This window comes from Podarcis melisellensis, assembly GCF_964234715.1.
Source record: "Podarcis melisellensis genome assembly, chromosome: 11".
Taxonomy (NCBI): Eukaryota; Metazoa; Chordata; class Lepidosauria; order Squamata; family Lacertidae; genus Podarcis; species Podarcis melisellensis.
This window is the reverse complement of record NC_138543.1, coordinates 40,933,619-40,952,450: the sequence shown is the minus strand read 5'-3', so window position 1 is coordinate 40,952,450 and position 18,832 is coordinate 40,933,619. Positions and strand designations below refer to the sequence as shown.

General features: G+C 41.6%; 1 protein-coding gene across 6 annotated transcripts; it reads left to right on the top strand.

The window, feature by feature from the left end:
• Positions 1–287: 287 nt before the first annotated feature.
• On the top strand, positions 288–18,428 carry IL31RA (interleukin 31 receptor A). Of its 6 annotated transcripts, XM_081930303.1 has the most exons (17): positions 288–347; positions 1,775–1,849; positions 3,236–3,324; positions 4,165–4,455; positions 4,684–4,801; positions 5,581–5,792; positions 7,436–7,590; positions 8,063–8,216; positions 8,893–8,972; positions 10,437–10,659; positions 11,287–11,469; positions 12,432–12,533; positions 12,805–12,951; positions 13,895–14,035; positions 14,776–14,869; positions 16,054–16,120; positions 17,715–18,428. In XM_081930303.1, the coding sequence occupies exons 3-17, from the start codon at positions 3,255–3,257 to the stop codon at positions 18,186–18,188; spliced, it is 2,511 nt and encodes an 836-aa protein (XP_081786429.1). In that variant the 5' UTR covers positions 288–347; positions 1,775–1,849; positions 3,236–3,254; the 3' UTR covers positions 18,189–18,428. The 6 variants fall into 6 exon arrangements, with proteins under 6 accessions (XP_081786429.1, XP_081786433.1, XP_081786431.1 ...); XM_081930307.1 differs by lacking the exon at positions 4,165–4,455; XM_081930305.1 differs by lacking the exon at positions 288–347 and having other exon boundaries at positions 1,765–1,893.
• The last annotated feature ends 404 nt before the right edge of the window (positions 18,429–18,832 follow it).

The window sequence follows — 18,832 nt, the reverse complement described above, 5'->3', positions numbered from 1 at the left end:
TCCCGCCCCCCGTCATCTGTATACGCTTCTCACCCACCCACCCCGCCCGCCTTCTTCGCTTCCCAGGATTATTATTATTATTTAGAGCTGTTTTTCACACAGTGTCCAAACTCAGTGGTTTTTTTTTCCTTTTGTTTTGTATTGTTGCTTTTAATAGCTAGAATCGAGGCGTTTATTCGAGTACTTGAAAGATCCGCCGGGTAGAGAACGACGTCGAGTTTCGCAACTTCGCATTTCTGGTAACTAACTCCAACGCGGCTTGAATGCTGCTGTCGGCTGCAGTTTGCAAGCGCTGGGTTCTTGAATCCTCAAACCGAGGACGTAAATTCTCTTGGACTTTTGGACAGGTGAGACTTTAAAGGGCTTTATTCAGGGCCACCTGTGCATGTTGTTCATCCTTAAAAGTCTCTCAGCTCCTTGTGCAATGCTTTTAAAGTACATTTGAAGTGCATACTCCTCCTCTTAGAATTCAGGGCACTGTAGTTTACCCCAGTTCCCTGCAACCCTTAACAAAACAAAGTTGCCATATGTATATGAGTGAGAGAGAAATGTGATTTGAATGTGCTTCAAAGGTATAGTGTGTGGACAGTCTGGTATAGTGTGTGGTCAGTCTGTTCTGCACTGAAATTTGGCTTCTAGCAGGAGTAAGCAGATAGTAAGTCAAGTTCTACTGGTAGTTCTGTAGAAGTTTGCAGTAGCTGAAGCATTTCTGACTCCTGATTTTTTTAACCACAACAGCAGCTAAAGGACACCTTCCACCACCACAATCCGTAGTAATGTAGGCAAGTCCGAAAGGGCGAAAAAGAGAGGGAGAGAGAGACACGCTGGGGGAGAAGGAGAAAGAAAGTGAAATGGGCGAAGTGGGGTGGTGAAGAGAGAGAGTTGCTTCTCATCAATATCAGCTCTTCAGTACAGGCGCTGGTGGGGAAACCGAGGCTGGGGAGGGGCTGGTTGGCTAAGCAGCGAGGAAGGGGAGGCGCAATTCTTGGAAGAAACAGGGTGAAGGCAAAGTTTCCCACTTGCTTTTGCCTCCCTGTGGAATCTGAAGCCCCCATTCCTTAGTTTCATGGTCCCTCTGCCCCTCCCGAGCCCTGGACAAAACATCCATCACAGAGGATTCTGCAACCAGAGACGGCCCTGATGTTCGGTGGCGTGTTTTGTTACCAGATTCGGGGTATCCTTTATTATTAAAAGAGATCATTGCATAATTATCAGGAAGCCTAAGCTTTGGCGGAGTCAGTGGCACACACACACATTGCCGTTTTGCCTTGCCTGCCGTTTTTGCCTTGCCTTTTCTACCCGCGGTCCCCTGTTACTTTGGCTGTACTCCATATGCTCAGCTCTGTCAGTAGATATTTTCTATTAGACGCAAGGATTTCACATTTTGAGAATACAGGAGAAGCAGCAGGAGAGGTTGCAATCTAACACCTGCTTACTTGGGAGCAAGTCCAGTTGAACACAGTGGGGCTTACTTCTGAGTAGACATGCTTGACATTGCACTGTCAGTTTATTAACATTACACTAGAAAAAGAAGCTGTCAATTAATAGAGTACTTCCCATCCTTTTAAGTACAGCATCTTAAACAATTTAAGATCAATGGCGCATAGACAGGTTTGGGGAAACGTAAGACCTGCCTATAGGGCAAAATCCTAGGGGAAACATAACAAAATGAAGATTCTAAGTTAATCATGTTCACACAATTAATGTCATGTCTAGCTTGACCCAATTTTTGTTTCTTTTTTTATCATTGATACCCTGCATTCTTTCTCAAAAGGTTTACTCAAGGTGGCTTCCATCCTTCAACAAATGCGACGTATCCCTACAGAAACGTGATATATGTATAGCTCAGGTAGAACACGATTTCCGGTCCCTTTAAAACAAAGCCTTCAACAGGTAGGATCTGTCTATAATAGTAGTGCCAAACCCACTGTGGGAGAGAGAGTTATAGCTCCAATCCTAGAATTATAGTATTGTAGAGTTGGAAGGGACCCTGTTGAGGATCATCTAGTCCAAACCTCTGCAATGCAGGGATATGCAGCTGTCCCATCCTTTTTTACATTTGCTGCCAGCCCTCATTTGTCCTCCTGCTTTGTAAATTTACATATATATTTCCCTCCGCCGCCCCCAATCTCTCACACAGGTTGCCTTGGATGCTAGTCCTACTCAGAGTAGACTCACTGAAATGAATTAAAAATCGAAATATTAATTTCAAAGAGTCTGCCCTAGGTAGGATTTAGCTGGATGTATCCTGTTATTATGACCAAAGTATCTTACCCAAAAAGATCTGCACAAACCAGTTTATCTGAGTGCATTATTCTCAGGGTGGGGGGACTCATTTATTTATAATTGCTTAATCATATGGGACTAAATTGCATCATGTTGTAAGGACCTTTTATTAAATCTTAGAATTGTAAAGTTGGAAGGGACCCAAGGGTCATCTAGTCCAACTCACAGTACCTATTTTAAACCATAATGTTATCTGCAAAGTGGAACTATGTGGGCTTGTAGTTTGAGAGTCAGAAAGAAGTGTGTCATACTATGTGGCATTCTTTCTCAAGAACTACAAGTTTCATAGTAGATCCTACTAACGTTGTCTAACATAGGCAGGAGGGTCCAATGGGATGTGGCAGCTAAATAGCAACAGGTGAGGGGACAACCATTATAACTGCTAAGATCCCAGGGACTGTGAAAGCCAGTGCTGCTGATAATGAGTTAGATCTATTTTCAGGAGTGTGTAGAAGAATAAGCACATATTCTTGAGGACAGGAGAGCATCTGGTGAGCACTTGACAGTTTTTTATAATTGCTATATGTACATGCAGTACTCTTGAAAAACTACCCATGGACACTGTGGGCAGGGGGAGCCCAAAATGCTACATAACTCCAATGGTGGCAATACTGCTTTGTGGTTTGCAGGTTTTTCTAAATTGTTTGCCCTCAAAAAATAGGAATCCCATTTCAAAAGCTTTGTGCTATTGCAATAAAATTGTCAAAAGCAAAGAGTCAAAAGTTCAGATCTGGAACCTATTTTCAGGATTCAACTCTGAAATGTGTGAAGTAGTAGTAGAATGATGTTTTCTGGTTCCTTTGGAAATTTAGCTGAGGGAAGATATGTAAAACAATTTTATTTTCATTATTAACTGTAATGGTATGCTCACCAGATAGAAATATATACTATATAATACAGCAGCATTACTGACTTTGTTGGAGAAAAAAACATCTTAATTTTGTTACAGTGTTTCCTGCCTACGCACAATGATTCTAAATAAAATCTTATATACTATGCTTGGGATCTTAACCATGCATTGCAGCTTATGTTTAATGGGTAAGTTGAACCTTTTCTGTACTTATTGTTGGTGTGCAAACTAGCTTAGAAGAAAATTCCAATTAAGCATTTAGTTAGGATGGGCAGTAAAGAAACCTGCTGCTTTCTTGAATGAAGGCGAGTGATCCATATACAGTCAAACCTCGGTTGTCGAACGTAATCTGTTCCAGAAGCCTGTTTGGTTTCCGAAATATTCGACAACCAGGGTGCGGCTTCCTATTGGTTACAGGAGCTTCTTGCACTCAGCAGAAGCCGCATTGGACACCCGGCTTCTGAAAACCGGAGCATTTACTTCCAGGTTTTCAGCGTTCGGGAACCGAAATGTTCTGAAACGGAGGCGTTCGGGAGCCGAGGTTTGACTGTATAAACAGTTTAAAGCTTCTAAATTAACTGGACTAAATCCCAAATAAGGTGGTGATGGTCAATTGTTAATACCACCGTGGGGGAGGAAAACCCACTTATCATGTGTGCTACTGTCCCAAACCGTATCTGCTATTCAAAAAGCAAACACACACTGATATTACTTGTTTATGCTGTGTCTCGTTTGGCCCTGGATGACACAAAGAAGTTTGGCAGATGTGTGAAGTCTAAACTGGCTCCTAATACTTTGTATGATGGCGAAAAGTCCAATATGCCCTATTATGAAAAACTACATGGGGAATTAAAGTATGTGTATCCTGAGCATGAGGGGTAGTATTGAATAGTTGAGTCTCTTAAAGGGACGAGGTAGAACTGTATATACATGAATACTGTCTTCTTTGTTCATTTTTCTGTCACTGCTGTGTTGCTTTGTGTGTTGCTTTAGCATAACTGATCTAAGTGATTTTTCTTTAAAAATAGATGGAGATGCTGTGGCTCACATCTTTCCTTCATCCCCTTTAATTGAAAGTGGCTCTACCTTGAAAGTTTTTTGTAGACTGGGCAAAAAACTTTTTCCTTATAAAAATGCAAGTCATATCATCTGGACACTGAATGATGTTGTGATTGCAGAAGAAAACTACCAAATTATCAATGATTCTGTCTCTGGACTATTTATTCATAATTTCACTTATGGAAGAGCTCACGTTAAATGTTTTGTTGATTCTCCGGTTAAAAAGCAGCACCTGGCTCACTCTGAAGTTAGATCAGGGTGTAAGTAAGCTTAAAAGTCTTGAGCTGAAAATGGGTGATTTAAGCAGTTTAACAATACTTGAAAAGCTTTGGCAATATTTACGTAAAATGGGATCCTGGTGGGTGTAATATTTTAAAAGTAAAATTGTAAGATTTTACTGATTCCAGGTAGTTTAAAGTCTTTTTACCAAACGAAGCCGGTCATTCAAATGCCTGAGAAATCTATTGTTTTGCCTTTCTTGGTTGCAGTTCCTCCACGGCCTCCTGAAATTATTTTCTGCATCTTTTATTACAAAAGTGGCTCAACTCTTACTTGCACATGGACATATGAGAGGAACACTGAAACAGTCTATACTCTCACTAAACAGTAGGTGCTAAGTGGCTGGCTGCTAATGTTGTGCAAAGCGTGTGGCATGTGTGTTAGATAATTGCATTTCCTCCCTTTAAGCAAATGTTTAGTTCAACTGCTTTTGGATTACCCCAGTAATCTTAAATAGCTATTCATCAGAAGCAGGGTAGCCAGCGAGATGCAAACATGGTGGCAAACTCAGAGGCCAACTCTGTCTCTATATCTGCTTGGGCAGTGCTGCTCCATGGCTTCAACCACAAACCTCCAGGGTTCATTCAGCTGGTCATCTTTCAATGATACATGGAGTTGCCAAGATTTTGGGGTCCATGGGCACACCTGGAATTCTGAAAATGTGTTGTGGACATCAGTCATGAAGTGGTTGCCGTGAGTGTGGTGTAGTACAAATGGCTGCCATTTTTTTAATCTTCAAAGCAGCTGTGTGTGGTTACCAATACATACAAAGATCTTTAAAAATAAAAATACCCATGTAAAATCTTAATCAAGAATCTCATATTGCATCTAGGTTGGCTGCATCACATTTTTATCCTATTAATTTCTGTGGGAGGGAGAAACACATGCTTTAAATTTCTTCTGTTGAAATCTGTGGCACTTGAATGTTCTTAACTTTTGGTTGTCATTAAAAGCATAATTCACCTTTTACTGTTCTTTTCTAAATTGTGCTCAACATATTTCAGTCCTGGATTTGATTCTAATTGTGAGCTTCTTAACCACTTCTTCCACCAAAAATATTTACTAATTTTCTTTTTTCCCCCACCGCCTGCATTTTTCACAAACAGGATGTTAGCACCGAATGAGGAAGAAAACTGCTCAATGAAAAGGGCTTCAACAAATGTAGGCGATGAGATACAAAGCTGCTCAACCCAAAATGATTCATGTACAATATTCAATCAACCAATTTCTGCTCGGGAATATCGTGTCCGGGTGACGGCAAGAAATCGCTTGGGGGAAGCAACCTCAGAGCCTGTTTGTATAATTTCTACAAAAATTTGTAAGTTTATAAACAATTTAAAATATGAGAAACATAGACTGTGTTTGAGCAACCAGTTCTTATGCAATACATCTTTTGCTACTGCAGAAATAAAAGAATTCTAGTGGCATGCCGTGAAGATTTTCGTAGGATAACATTTAGGGCCAGAGGCTCCAGCTTGTGAGAGTGATTGGGGCAGGGCAACGCCATGTGCATGAACATTGTGCCTTCCTCTCTAAGCTGGGAAGAAGCTTCCCGGGTTTTGGGAAGGAGATGCCAGGCCTCTGACAGGATACTGGAGCCCTGCTACCTCCTTCAGAGTACATTGCCTCCTGCAATCAAGGTGCCGAGCCCATTCAACAGGTGTCGACCTTTGCCTCAGACCCTAGAGAGGCAATATTTGTATTAGATGTACAAGCAACGCCCCATTTGTGTGTGCTCTATCTTTGTGTGACCTCACACATACACGGTGCCAGGAACCCAGAAGTGGGGAGCACTCTGGAGAGTCCTCCTGGCTCGCAAGTAGACCCTCCCCAGAGCCAGAAGAGAGTCTCCTTGCAAGCCACTAGGACTCTCCATTTATGTGCATTTCGCTGACAGATGCAGAGGCCCAGAACATAAGCCCCACATAAATGAGGTGTTGCCTATATTAGCCACAGTTCAGTGCTTGCAACATTTACAACTGCTTAAAACCACAACAGATAGAGAACACCGTAATCTTAATAGCAAATCTAAAAACACTTCCAATCCCCCTTCTTCATTTTATTTATTTCAATTTATTACAGTTAATCAGCTATAAGGCTGCCTGTTGAACCTCTCCGCAAACAATATGCATGAAAACGTTCAATGAAAACGTTGCCTGCCTAAATAATACCAAAGGGCAAGCTGCTTGTATATCTCGGAGAGGGAAGTTCCATAATAACAGTTGCACCTTTAAGAAGGTCCTGTCCCTCATACCTGCCAGCTCTTGCTATCGCCATCTGAAAGCCAGTGTAGCTTAATGGTTCATGTGTTGGACTAGGACCTGGGAGAGCAAGATTTGGATCCCCATTCAGCCATGAAGCTCACTGAGTGACCTGGGGCCAGTCACCATCTCTTAGACTAACCTACCTCAAAGGGTTAGTCTACACCACCTGAGATCCTTGGAAGATAAAGGTGGTTTATAAATTGAAATACAGTGGACCCTCGAGTTATGTACCTCTCTGGATATATAATCTTCGGATTGCGAAAGCAGCAAACGCAGAAGTATTTTTCCGGGTTTCGCCACATGCGCTGTCAGCATGCGCAGAAGCAGCGCCTCTGGTTATGGATTTTTTAGGGGTTAGCATGGACCCCTGGAATGAATTAAATCTGTATCCAGAGGGTCTACTGTAACAACAACAATAGTCTGCCTCTACCTCTAACCCAGCTGGGTTTAATTCCAAGTGTGGCAGTGGTGTTGCATCACATTGATCGGGTTCATCAGTCCCCCTCCAGTAAACAGAAGTAATTTAATTATCTTTTTATAGCTGTGCTTAAAAATGAAATACAAATTCTGCAATGGGGTTCAAGTGTGCAGCCTACCCCACTCTCCATTCCAGCAGACTCTCTCTTGCTGCTGCCGGTAGGATTGGTTGTAAAATCATTAGCATTGAAAGCATGAGAGCTTTCTTTCTCAATTCCAGTGAAGTCTGATCCTCCTCAGATAACTAAAATAGAAACAGTTCCAGGGATGAAGCAAACACTAAGAGTTCATTGGAAAAAATCTCGAATGCCTCGAAGTGCCGAGAACAATACGAGGTGCCAAATTCGTTATAAATCCATAAAGGAAAATGGCATGGTAAGTTGAATTGTAAGTGAGTAGCAATTTTTCCAGCTCATATGTCTACAGGCATGTAGCCTATGTTAGCCTCATCTTCTCAGTCTGCTCCTCCTAGCATTATTTTATGCTCTTTCATCACGTCTCTACTTACTTGCCTTTTCTCTAAACTAAGAAGTGCCAAATGCTTTAACTTTTCTCAAAGGAGAGTTTCCCCATCTGCTTAATCAATTTGGTTGCCCTTTTCTGAACTTTTTCCTACACACACACACACGTGTGTGCTGTCTTTCGGTAAGCAGTTATTTTAGCCAAGAATGAATGCCAGTTTTTGGCAAGTAGAATTTACCATCTGAGCCACACTTGGGGTGGGGGGTGAGGAATGTAAGAATACAAATGCAAGTGATGAAAAGAAAGACCATGGAATTTATATTTTGCCTCCTATGATTTTTGCTGTGTTCTTTGAAGGAAAACTGTTATTCTGCCCAATTTCTAGAAAGATTACTTCATGGAAGAAGACAGCGCAACAATTGATCTCACTAATCTGTGGGATTGTACAACCTATACTGTTGACATTCGGTGCGCTCATAATGACTCAAAGTTTTGGAGTGAGTGGAGTGCAGAAAAAATGGGAACAACAGAAGAACAAGGTAAGCAAAAATGCTGATACAGTTTGATGCTGTTGTTAAGTTTTAGATTTACAGATCTTTAAAAAAATCAGTTTATGTTAATTCAGTTTATTATTGTTGCTGTTGTTGTTGTTATATATCCAAGACTAATTCCGTCTCTAGGGAATCCACAGTGAATGTTTATACAGTATTTGTGAAACAGGATAGGCAGTGAAGGGGTATCTGTCAGGCAGGGCTATCTCACGCTGCTATATTGTTTTTGTTGGTATTCTGTTGGGAGCTGCCCAGGGTGGCTGGGGGAACCCAGTCAGATAGTATATAATAATTCAGTATTACTTTTGGATATTGCTGCTGTTTCCAGTGATTTACTCTTGAATATGGTTAGAGCTGTGCTTCCCAACATGGGGGCAAAAGGGAAAGTGTATGTGTTTAGTGTTGCCAGCTTGTCATGATGTTCCAGCACCCAGTTGCTAGGGAAGTTGTTCATAGACAGCCTCCCCAGTTTTGGATAACAACAAAGAACTAGTTGTTGTGTGTTCTATTCTTGTGCTATTCTTGAATTTCCACTTGCTGCAGGACGAGAATATGATACTAACTAGCTTTTTAGTAGCATAGAAGTGGCTATCCTGATGGGCTATAGGAGTAGTTCATGCCTTTTATTTCTAGATTTTTAATTATGATGTATTAATTTTGATAGCTCCCTTAAAAGTAGACTTGTGGCGTGTACTTGAATCGCATCAGCCCACTGGAAGAAGAACTGTGCACCTTTTGTGGAAGGTAAAAAATTTTGACACTTTGAGATTCTGGAGTTTTTTTGGTTTAGTATTTGAATGGTGAATGTGCTGTCAGGTTTGACTGACATTATTTCTGATACAGCTCAGCAGCCTATATACTATGTTAATTGGTATTTTTCATGTTTGAGATGAGTCACTACATACTTTGTATCACTCTAACTCATTTGCATATACACGCCATTACACTGGCAAACACCTCTGTCATTTTGATTACTCTGATTTCTGAATAGACTTTCCCAGTAATGCTTTGTTTTTCGCAGTAAACATCTCTCAGAAAAAAACTGTTTTATTGAATTCTGTGAAGGAATTATTTGTTTTCATGAATAAAGGTGGATTATCTAAGGTGGTGTCCATATTAGTTTACCAGGATACTATTCAGGAGAGACTGGCATAGGAAATGTGTGTATGAACTTTTTAAAATCAGGCGTTGGAAAAATATGGTCCATGCTTTGGTTCATGAGATTCTTCAGTGTGGCTTGCAATATCATACAGAAGTCTTAAGAATCCTGGCTGCTGGTGTTTTTTTTTTTATTAATGGTTGCATAAATGTTTGGGACAATAATTGCCAAAAGCAGAAGCAAGTGGCAGAATGGTGGTGAGGACTCAAAATCAATTGGTCTTATACACCCTGCTACTTCCTACAGTAGTTTATGGGAGTTCACACATGTTGTAGTGGTGTTGCAACTCTGCAGAGATTGTGTGAAGCCCCAGATTGTACAAAGCAGTACATCCGTGTGAGGCCATTGCGCTGCTCCAAGCGTCCCCAGCTTTGGAGTTGGGAAAGGTGGCTACCGGAGGACAAGCCTGTGATTCTACTGCTTGGATTGTTGTGCCCTGACCTTGGAGCATTATTGCAAAATTCATGTCAATCTGATGAAGTAGATATGCAATGATTGGATTGGAGATCATTAAGCTGAGAAACATCAGCTTGCCCTTGCTTCCTGAGAGTAATGGAAATAAGAACAGTAAATAAATTTGTAATGATTTGCTGACCTATCGCTGGTATTAAGTGAATCAAGACCGCAAGGTACGGTGCAAAAGCACTTGCTGTAAACTTCCTGTAAGCAAAAATGGAAATAAATTTCAAGACCAGATTTAACAGTGCAATCCTTTACAGGACATGTAAACTCAAGTGTGTATGGACTGCAAACTTATTGGATAACCATCTTTTCAAAACTGGTTGGCATATTTCAAAGCTTTCTAATTCCATGAGAAGTATATGTCTATATGTATAGAGGGGGAGAGAGAGGATCCCATCTCTGTCCTTTTCCGTGTGTGTATGTGTGACTTGCATTTTAGTTTTTATGCAATGTTTGTGATCCTATGCATGTTTGCTCGGAAGTCCCATTGTGTTCAGCACTGCTTTCTCAGGTAAATGCACACAAGTCTTAAGAGTCTTATCTTCTTTGATTGCTATGCTGTCCTATTTTGCTTTGTTTTTTAACAGAAACATGAAGAATTTCCATCTTCTGGAAGAATAGATAGCTACAGAATAAAGTATTTTACAAAAACCAATCCTCCTTTTGAAAAAACTGTCAACACTAAAAATAATTCCAGTAATTTCGGATTGACAGGGGAAGCCTATTTGATCAGTGTTGTTGCTCATAATGTAGCTGGAGATTCTCCTGAGGCTGTTTTGAAAATTCCATCAATACATGAAGAAAGCATGAGTGAGTTTATGTGATCAAAATGTGTGATTTTTAAAAAATGTAGTAATAGGTCACTGTGGTTCGGGTGTTGATATCTGTCATTGTGTTTGTAAATGTGTATCCCCTTTCAGATTTTCTTTAAAATACAATTACATGCTTGCAGCATTTGCTTGCAAAAGAGCAAAACAGCAAATGCTTAGTTATGGAGCATACATCTAAAACAAAAATGTCTTAAATAGCTTCCTAAATATCAAGACTTATCTGATACTGAGTAAGCAATATTACTTTAGTGCAGGAGAATTAAGAAATGGGACTTCTAATCCAAGACCTCTCTTTGTACTTGAATCCCTGTCTGCAAGGATATTGCTATGCAGTCTCACTGCTTATTCATTGTGTATTTATTTTTGCATCCTATACTGTATTGATAAAATGTAGAATGTACTGAAGTATTGCTCCTCAGAGTACCTTGTTTTCTGTAGGGGATCATGTTAAAAGGTTTTCTTAGGAAGGATTGCTATTGCTACACACCCTTCTGCTTCCTTTTGTCTTCTGTTCTCAAATATTTTATTAATCAGAATAATATTCAGTTGAATTGCTGAAGTCTGCTTAAGTCAACATTCCTGCTAATGTCAGCAATCATTCTCTTAGATCTCCAAGGGATTCTTAGCTTGAATACTTCTGCTTTAAAGGAGCACTTGTTTTTGGAATGGGAAACTTCAGAGTTAGAAATAAATGAATACATTATAGAATGGTATAATGAATTGGAGACAGATCCATACAACAGATCTTGGGAATACATAACAAATGTCACAAACTGGACATTTCCAAAAGGTAAGGGTTCTGGAGACTATCTTTTAAACCCAATGTATTTATTTCTGTATCTTCACTCCCCCTTTTTTCTATCTAAAGATGTAAATAATAATAATAATAATTTATTATTTATACCCCGCCCATCTGGCTGAGTTTCCCCAGCCACTCTGGGCAGCTCCCAATCGAGTGTTAAAACAATACAGCATTATGTTGAGACAGTTTCCAGTTGGGTATTTATTTATGTGCTTTTGCGTTTGGTTGCATGTTAGTAATATCTCTGAGTGGTAAGCACATGGGTGCAATGCTGTTCTTCACTGCTAAAGTCTTCTAGAATAGCCCATGCTGAAATTGCTTGCGCTATTTCAGATGATAGGTTTTGAAAATTTGGACTATTCTGATAGGGACAGACAGAAGGGAGTGGATTTCTGTCACATGAAGGTCTTTACACTACTGTGCAGCCTTATTTGCTTGGCTGCAAGCAATACACAATATCTATTGGAGAAAAACTCCACAAGTTGGAAACACATTTATTTACTTCTAGTGTTTATATCCCATCTAGTGATGGTGTTTTGTTTTAATGTAAACTCCTCAAAACAGTCTAGTTCCATTTCTGTATTGGCATAAAAAGTCTGGTTATCAGCTGTTCCAGGAGTCGTTTTTCAGAAAGAAAAAGCCTAATTGCTGCATTTATATTGGTTTTATCCTGCATAAAAATTGGGCCTTGCAGGTTTCTTAGTCTATACTGCTTTTCAATATAGCAAGGAAAATATGTCATAAAGGAAAGGTCCTAAGTTTGTAAAGTCCTGATTTTGGCATGTGGCTTTTCTGTTGCTGCTGTGTGAGTGAATGTTATGTTATGTTTTATGTTCTGTTCTGTTACGTTATGTTATGTTATGTTATGTTATGTGTAATTAAAAGTCTTGCTGCACATCTTGAAAGAGCAGTAATATTCTGTGCATTTTGTTTCCCCTTCCCCCCCCCAGGAACCTTCAATCCCTATATATGTTACAACATTTCAGTGTATCCCTTACATAAAGGTGAAGTAAAAGCGCCGAGTTCCACCAGAACCTACTTTCAAGAAGGAAGTATGTATAAATGACTGCCTCTGTGGCAAATATCAATCTCCCTTAATCCTACCTGAATAAGTTAGCTTTGAATCTTGTAGTTCCTCTGCTTTGGGTTCTCCCTTCCTACGACTACCTCCAATAGGATTGTTCTGTTAAATATGTATAATTGCATTAGTTGTTTAGAAACTTGTTTTTCTACATTGCTATGCATTTTGCAACACTGAACATCATTCACAACATCATTTCTTTTATTAAAGTTTTGTTGGCTATATTTTCCTACACCATTTAGGCCCAATCCGAGGTCCTACTGCTGTGGTGAAATATTTTGATAAAAGTGAAGCTGCCATAACGTGGGAGGAAATTAAAAAAGCAGACAGACGTGGTGATATTATTAACTACACTATATTTTACAAAGCTGCTGGTGGTAAAGAATTGGGTACGTATACACATAAGAGGCAGAAAGTTAGAAGGCTGTCATAATACCACTTCTTAGCAGTGTTCGACTGTAGTGCTGTTCTTTAGTCTCAGGTGGCCTCCATATGTTGGCATGGATTGCTGGTAAGGAAAGGAACAGCTGAAAAATTTGGAAGCTTTCTGTTTGTAATCCAACACATTTGCCTTGGTACAACTGCCAGGGAAAAAGGGCACATGTGATTTAGTGTGGAGGCAGAATGCTACCTGCTGACTACTACCCATCCCTGGACCTTCCAAACATATCATGCAGGGTTAATGTTGTTTTGTCAGTGCTTGGAACAGGAGCCAACCACTTAATTATTTTCCTGTCTTTTAAATGGCTCTTTTTTCCCTTTGGTTTGTCTCTTCTCAAACCTGGTGCCAAACTTAGTTTTGTCAACAAGTTTGTTATTACATGTGGGGAATTCATTTTTTTCCCTGGCTTACTGTGACATAGTTTGAAAACCTTTGCTGAAGAAAGTTTGACTATACCCACTACTGTGCGTGCTATATGATTATAAAATGCTCAGGCTTGGGGCTTTCAGCCCTCCAGCCCCATAATTCCAGTGTGGGAAGAAAAAGAGTGTTTGTGATTACTTCTCAACGCTTGAAACACAAGCCTCAAGAGGCCTGAATTGCACCACGAAGGTGTTTCTTTCTATCTTCATCACTCCTCTTAGGGGGCATGAATGCACTGCAGTATTTTGTTGCAGATTCCACTCACTCTCTCTAAGAAAATATCATTTTACATTTTGTCACCTGTGTCATTGCTGTCCATTTTGCTGAGCAGCAGCATCTCACAACTCTTGGTAGTAAAAAAATAATCTGTTTCCTTTTGTATGGCTCTTGAAGATCCTTCAGACTTGAAGGAATTTCGTCTATACTAGACCAGATGAACATTTAACCCTAAATTTGTGTCTTATTAGGAGAAACAGTGAGTGCTGATGTTCTAGAATACCACCTTAAATCCTTGCAAGCTAACACCAAATACACAGCTCATGTTATGGCAAGCACCGTGGCTGGAGGAACCAATGGAACAGAGCTAGATTTCATCACCCATAAACTTAGTAAGTTACTCAGTGCAAATAATTTTCTATTCATGGGTCGCTTTTTAATGTGTGTTGAACTGGGCCTCAGAAAGGGTAGCCTATTCCTCCAACACTGTTATAGCACAAAGTGAAATCCAGGAAACCTTAATTCTGTTGATTGAAAGAATGTACAGTTGACATAAACTCATAGAAAGGGTGCACTTCCAACTTGTGGTTGTACGTAATCTCACTTTTTTCCGTTATACATGTAAGAATGTTCTTACAGGCCACTCCTCTAGTGCTGAGGTTACTACCTCCTTGAAATACACACGCCCTGCTGCATTGCTCCTAGCTTAGTAGTACTAAATCAGGTCACAACTGTATGGACAGGGCACTGTGCTGAAGGCTCTCTGAGGAGGATATGCAGTATCATGACAGGAAGCTGCTACACACAAACAGCCTCCCCCCCCCCCGCTGTGTGACACCCATGTAGTTGCATTCTACAGCAGCCATCTATGTGGTTCATTATATATGTCAAAAGTGCAACAATAAGATGCACCACACATCCTTTGATGGAATTTCTTTCTTTCTTTTTCTTACTGGGGACCTCTCTACAAGACTGTAGCCCCTTCTTCCCTTTTTAAGTGCTAAAATATAGTATAGTTCAGTAAACGGGAGTAAGTCCCACTGAACTCATTGGCACTTACTTTTGAGATAACCTAAAATTCTTGGATGTTTGTATTTTGAAGTCATTTTGCCCTTCCTCTTTCCCCTCCTAGGTGAGACAGATATTATTCTTCTGTTTCTCATTGTTGGATTTTTCATGCTATGCTTAACAACTGTTGGGTTATTGTGGGCTCTGAAAAGACGCACGTGAGTAAATGTTTGCATAAGTCTTTTTATATGGGTGTAAGGGACACAGGTGGCGCTGTGGGTTAAAGCCTCAGCGCCTAGGACTTGCTGATCGAAAGGTCGGCGGTTCGAATCCCTGCTGCGGGGTGCGCTCCCGCTGCTCGGTCCCAGCGCCTGCCAACCTAGCAGTTCGAAAGCACCTCCGGGTGCAAGTAGATAAATAGGGACCGCTTACCAGCGGGAAGGTAAACGGCGTTTCCGTGTGCAGCTCTGGCTCGCCAGAGCAGCGATGTCACACTGGCCATGTGACCCGGAAGTGTCTCCGGACAGCGCTGGCCCCTGGCCTCTTAAGTGAGATGGGCGCACAACCCCAGAGTCTGTCAAGACTGGCCCGTACGGGCAGGGGTACCTTTACCTTTACCTTTTATATGGGTGAAAACGAGGCATTGTAGTAAATGGAAGCATAGTTTTTTTAAAATGTTTCTTGCTTGTTAAATATGTGTCTGATAAACAAACCACTACAAAGGAAAGGCAGAGCCACTCCCTGAGCTGAGAAATCTTATTACTGAATTATGGCAAATTACATACCGTATTTTTCGTCCTATAGGGTGCACTGGCTCATAGGACACACCTCTTTTTTTGAGGGGGGAAATGAATAAAAAAAAATTATTTTCCCCCCCAGCCGCGGGGCTGGGGTGGGGGAAGCCCGAGCTTCTCCCAACCCCAGCCCACAGAACAGGCTGCTGCCCGCAAGCCTTGTGAGCCCGCGGGAACTCCTGCCGGGTGCGCAAGACTTGCAGACACCTGCCCGAAGCACGGGGCGTCCTCCGGAGGGCACCCCGTGCTTCGCGCTGCAGGCTGCCGCCCGCAAGCCTTGCGAGCCCGCGGGAACTCCCCCTGGGCGCGCAAGGCTTGCGGACAGCTTCCTGAAGCCTGGAGAGCGAGAGGGGTCGGTGCGCACCTACGCCTCTCGCTCTCCAGGCTTCAGCGAAAGCCTGCATTCGCTCCATAGGACGCACACACATTTCCCCTTCATTTTTGGAGGGGAAAAAGTGCGTCCTATAGGGCGAAAAATACGGTAAATTAAAAACTTATTATGACGGATGGAGGAAAAGGGGCTTGATTTTAACTTAGTTTAAATGGTTTTTCTTGTTAATAGGTGTCAATAGATACCTGTATTAGATGGATAAATTTTGTTTTGGCAGGTTGAAAAAGATTTGCTGGCCTGAAATCCCACATCCGGTACTACCAAGTTTTCCCAATGGATTTCAGGTAATGAATAATTTTTGCTGATCCGGTGTGATAATTTGTTTGAAAATAGAAGAAAAAGAATATCTAATAGGTGTTGTGGTGGCCAGGACTGTCCCTGTTCATTACACTGCCCTGCAACCTGACTTCCCTTGTGGGCATGCACGAGACTTCGCTTTGCTCTGGCCTCCCTTTCATGCTTGTGTTTGCTCCTGCCCTTCCCCTCCACCAGACTATTACTTGCCCGCCCTCTCCATTAGGCAATAGCAGCTCCTAGTAGCAGCTGTTGCCAGCTCATGACTTGCAAAGGCAAGCAACAGACACTTGTCCTTTTTGCTTGAAGAGTGGAAAGTAGAGCTGTGGCCAGTGGTAGAGGGAAGAGAGGGGGCTACTTCTTCCAGGGGTCTCCTCTTTGTTCCTTTTCCTGCAATACTGAGGATAATGCTTAAGTTACAGGGTGGTTGCAAGGATTACTAGGACTGTGTATGTGAAGTGCTTTAAACATTCATAAAAGTATGGTTATCATTTCTCTCTTTCTGACTGGTCTATGGCTAGGGTGGCTAACCTGTGAGCCTGATTCAGCTGGCAAAGCCACAAGTAGTCTTTCAATCTGATCTGGAGTTACTGCATGATCGTTAGAGATCACTCTCTACAGAAGAGTGTTATTTAATTCCAGGCTTTTAGAGAGACCATTCTGTGCAAAGTAAAAGGCAGAATTTCCAGCAACCCCAGCCCCCTAGCAAATGGAGTGGGGTGGGCTCATGCACATGCATTGATCATGCTTACTTGCTGGACTGTGGCCCTCATAAAGGGATGGGTAAATTTTTCCAATCTTAGATTCAGTTCTCTACATTTCTTTAGAGAAAATTGCAATAAAAATAAAAAACCTCATTAAGATTAGTCAATATTTCATTGTGAATTTCCCCTGATAAACTCACTGTTGTAAGCAGTTCTGAATAATATACACATTTTTGTAAGCAATTTCCCCAATATAATGCATTTTTGCATATTATCTTCAACAATGTGTGCATTTTTATGCATTTTTGTACACATTACTTGACTAGAAACCTGCATTGCAAAATTTGGACAAGTGTGAATTTCTAAGGACAACTGTGAACTGGGTAGCTTCTCATTAAAAAGTAAACAAAATTGAATTTTGCTTCCAGCCTTTCCTTGAGAGAGGTGATTCTAGGGCCAAAAAAGGTCAGTCAGGCTGGACTAGGGCATATTATAGTGAGGTTGAGAACTCAAGTGGATGGAAAATGCCACCTGGCATCATCCTCTCCTTAGAATGAAGGAGGACAGAACAGACTTGTTAATGAGACTTTTCCTCTTTGTGTCCATGGTATTGATTATTAGCAAGCAGGCTGCACTCATATTACTTTGAGGATCATTCAAAGAATGTGAGATTATGAGTGTAACAGATGGACAGTTGCTCATCTGCAGGCTTACTTGTAGTTCGTTTGCAAGATTCCAAAAGGGAAGGACTCATTGGAGGAAATTACAAAGTTTCTGCAAATTTTGGAGACTTATTCATTTTTTCCCTCTTGGTAAAGATCGAAGAGGAACTTAATTACTTAACTTTACATCCTCTTTCTTTCTCTTTTTCCCCTCCCAGGAGAAGACAATGTTGAGAAACTCACCCTCTGAGAATGAGACACTCAGTGTTTTGAGGGTAGATCCTTGTGGAAAGGATCGTGATGAATTACACTCGCTGACCCTTGAAACCTGGTTGAACCAGACTGATGTTACCTCAGACCTCTTGATGGCCAACCATGAGATTTTGTGCAGTGAAGAACATGAAGCTATAGTACCTCTCGCACAGTCAACCTCTCTGGGGCATGATTTCAGGAACCCACCAATTCCAGCTCCAAAAGCGGATTCTAGAGATTATGGAGATGATGAAGTTCACGATCAGCCAGAGTTGAAGGAGAAAACTGAGTTCAACCTATATTTGAAAAACTCGGTCCATACAAGAGAGTTCTTAGGCCAAAATACAGAAGGAACGAAAGGCCAACCAGTTTTTGTAACAGGACAGTGTTATGTGGCACTGGATGCATTTAAACTGTTCTCAAAGCCCTGTTCAGAGTAATTTAATGGAGCATGAGACTCTAAATCTCAGGGTCAGGGGTTTGAGTCCCACGTTGGGCATTGCAGGGAGTTGGACTAGATAACCCTAGTCTCTTCCAATTCTACAGTTCTATGATTCACTGAAAGAAGCATGCTGCTGCTGCTGCTGCTGCTGCTGCCTGAGTCAAGGAGAGTGTTGCAGACTTCGTTTAGCTGTGACCATTATTTAGGACATGAAGTTCTCCATCCTATTTTCAACTGGTGTCAGAGCTGCCCAAGGTCCCAGCTCACAGAGGACCAACACCAGTTCTTGTTATATACAAAAGTCTTTATTAAGGTTCAGTTTCGATTCCAAAGCCGCGGCGCGCAGCTCTACGTCTCAACCCTAGACCGCTGAAACTCCGTCTGAATCTCCTCCCCCCAGACACCAGTTCAAGACCCTAGCTTTGCTCCACCTCTTCCTTTGCTCCTTTCTCCTCTGGGTCCGTCTGCCCGCCGGGGTGTTGCCCTTTCTGGACTCTTCTGATGCTGAAGAGTCTCCGGATTCTTCCCCCTGCCTCCGGCGTGCTTTAGGACCTGGCTCCCAATCCTCGCTCCCCGCTGTCCCCTGCGCCTGTGCATTTGAACTTGGCGCGCGCGCCCAGCCGGCAACTTTCCTCCTTCCCC

Bases quoted from the DNA above. Each gene is read 5' to 3' on its own strand.
- IL31RA (XM_081930303.1), top strand. From the start codon at position 3,255: ATGATTCTAAATAAAATCTTATATACTATGCTTGGGATCTTAACCATG. The intron at 8,973-10,436 runs GTAAAAAATTTT...GTTTTTTAACAG, and splicing joins CTGTGCACCTTTTGTGGAAG to AAACATGAAGAATTTCCATC. The intron at 16,121-17,714 runs GTAATGAATAAT...TTCCCCTCCCAG, and splicing joins GTTTTCCCAATGGATTTCAG to GAGAAGACAATGTTGAGAAA.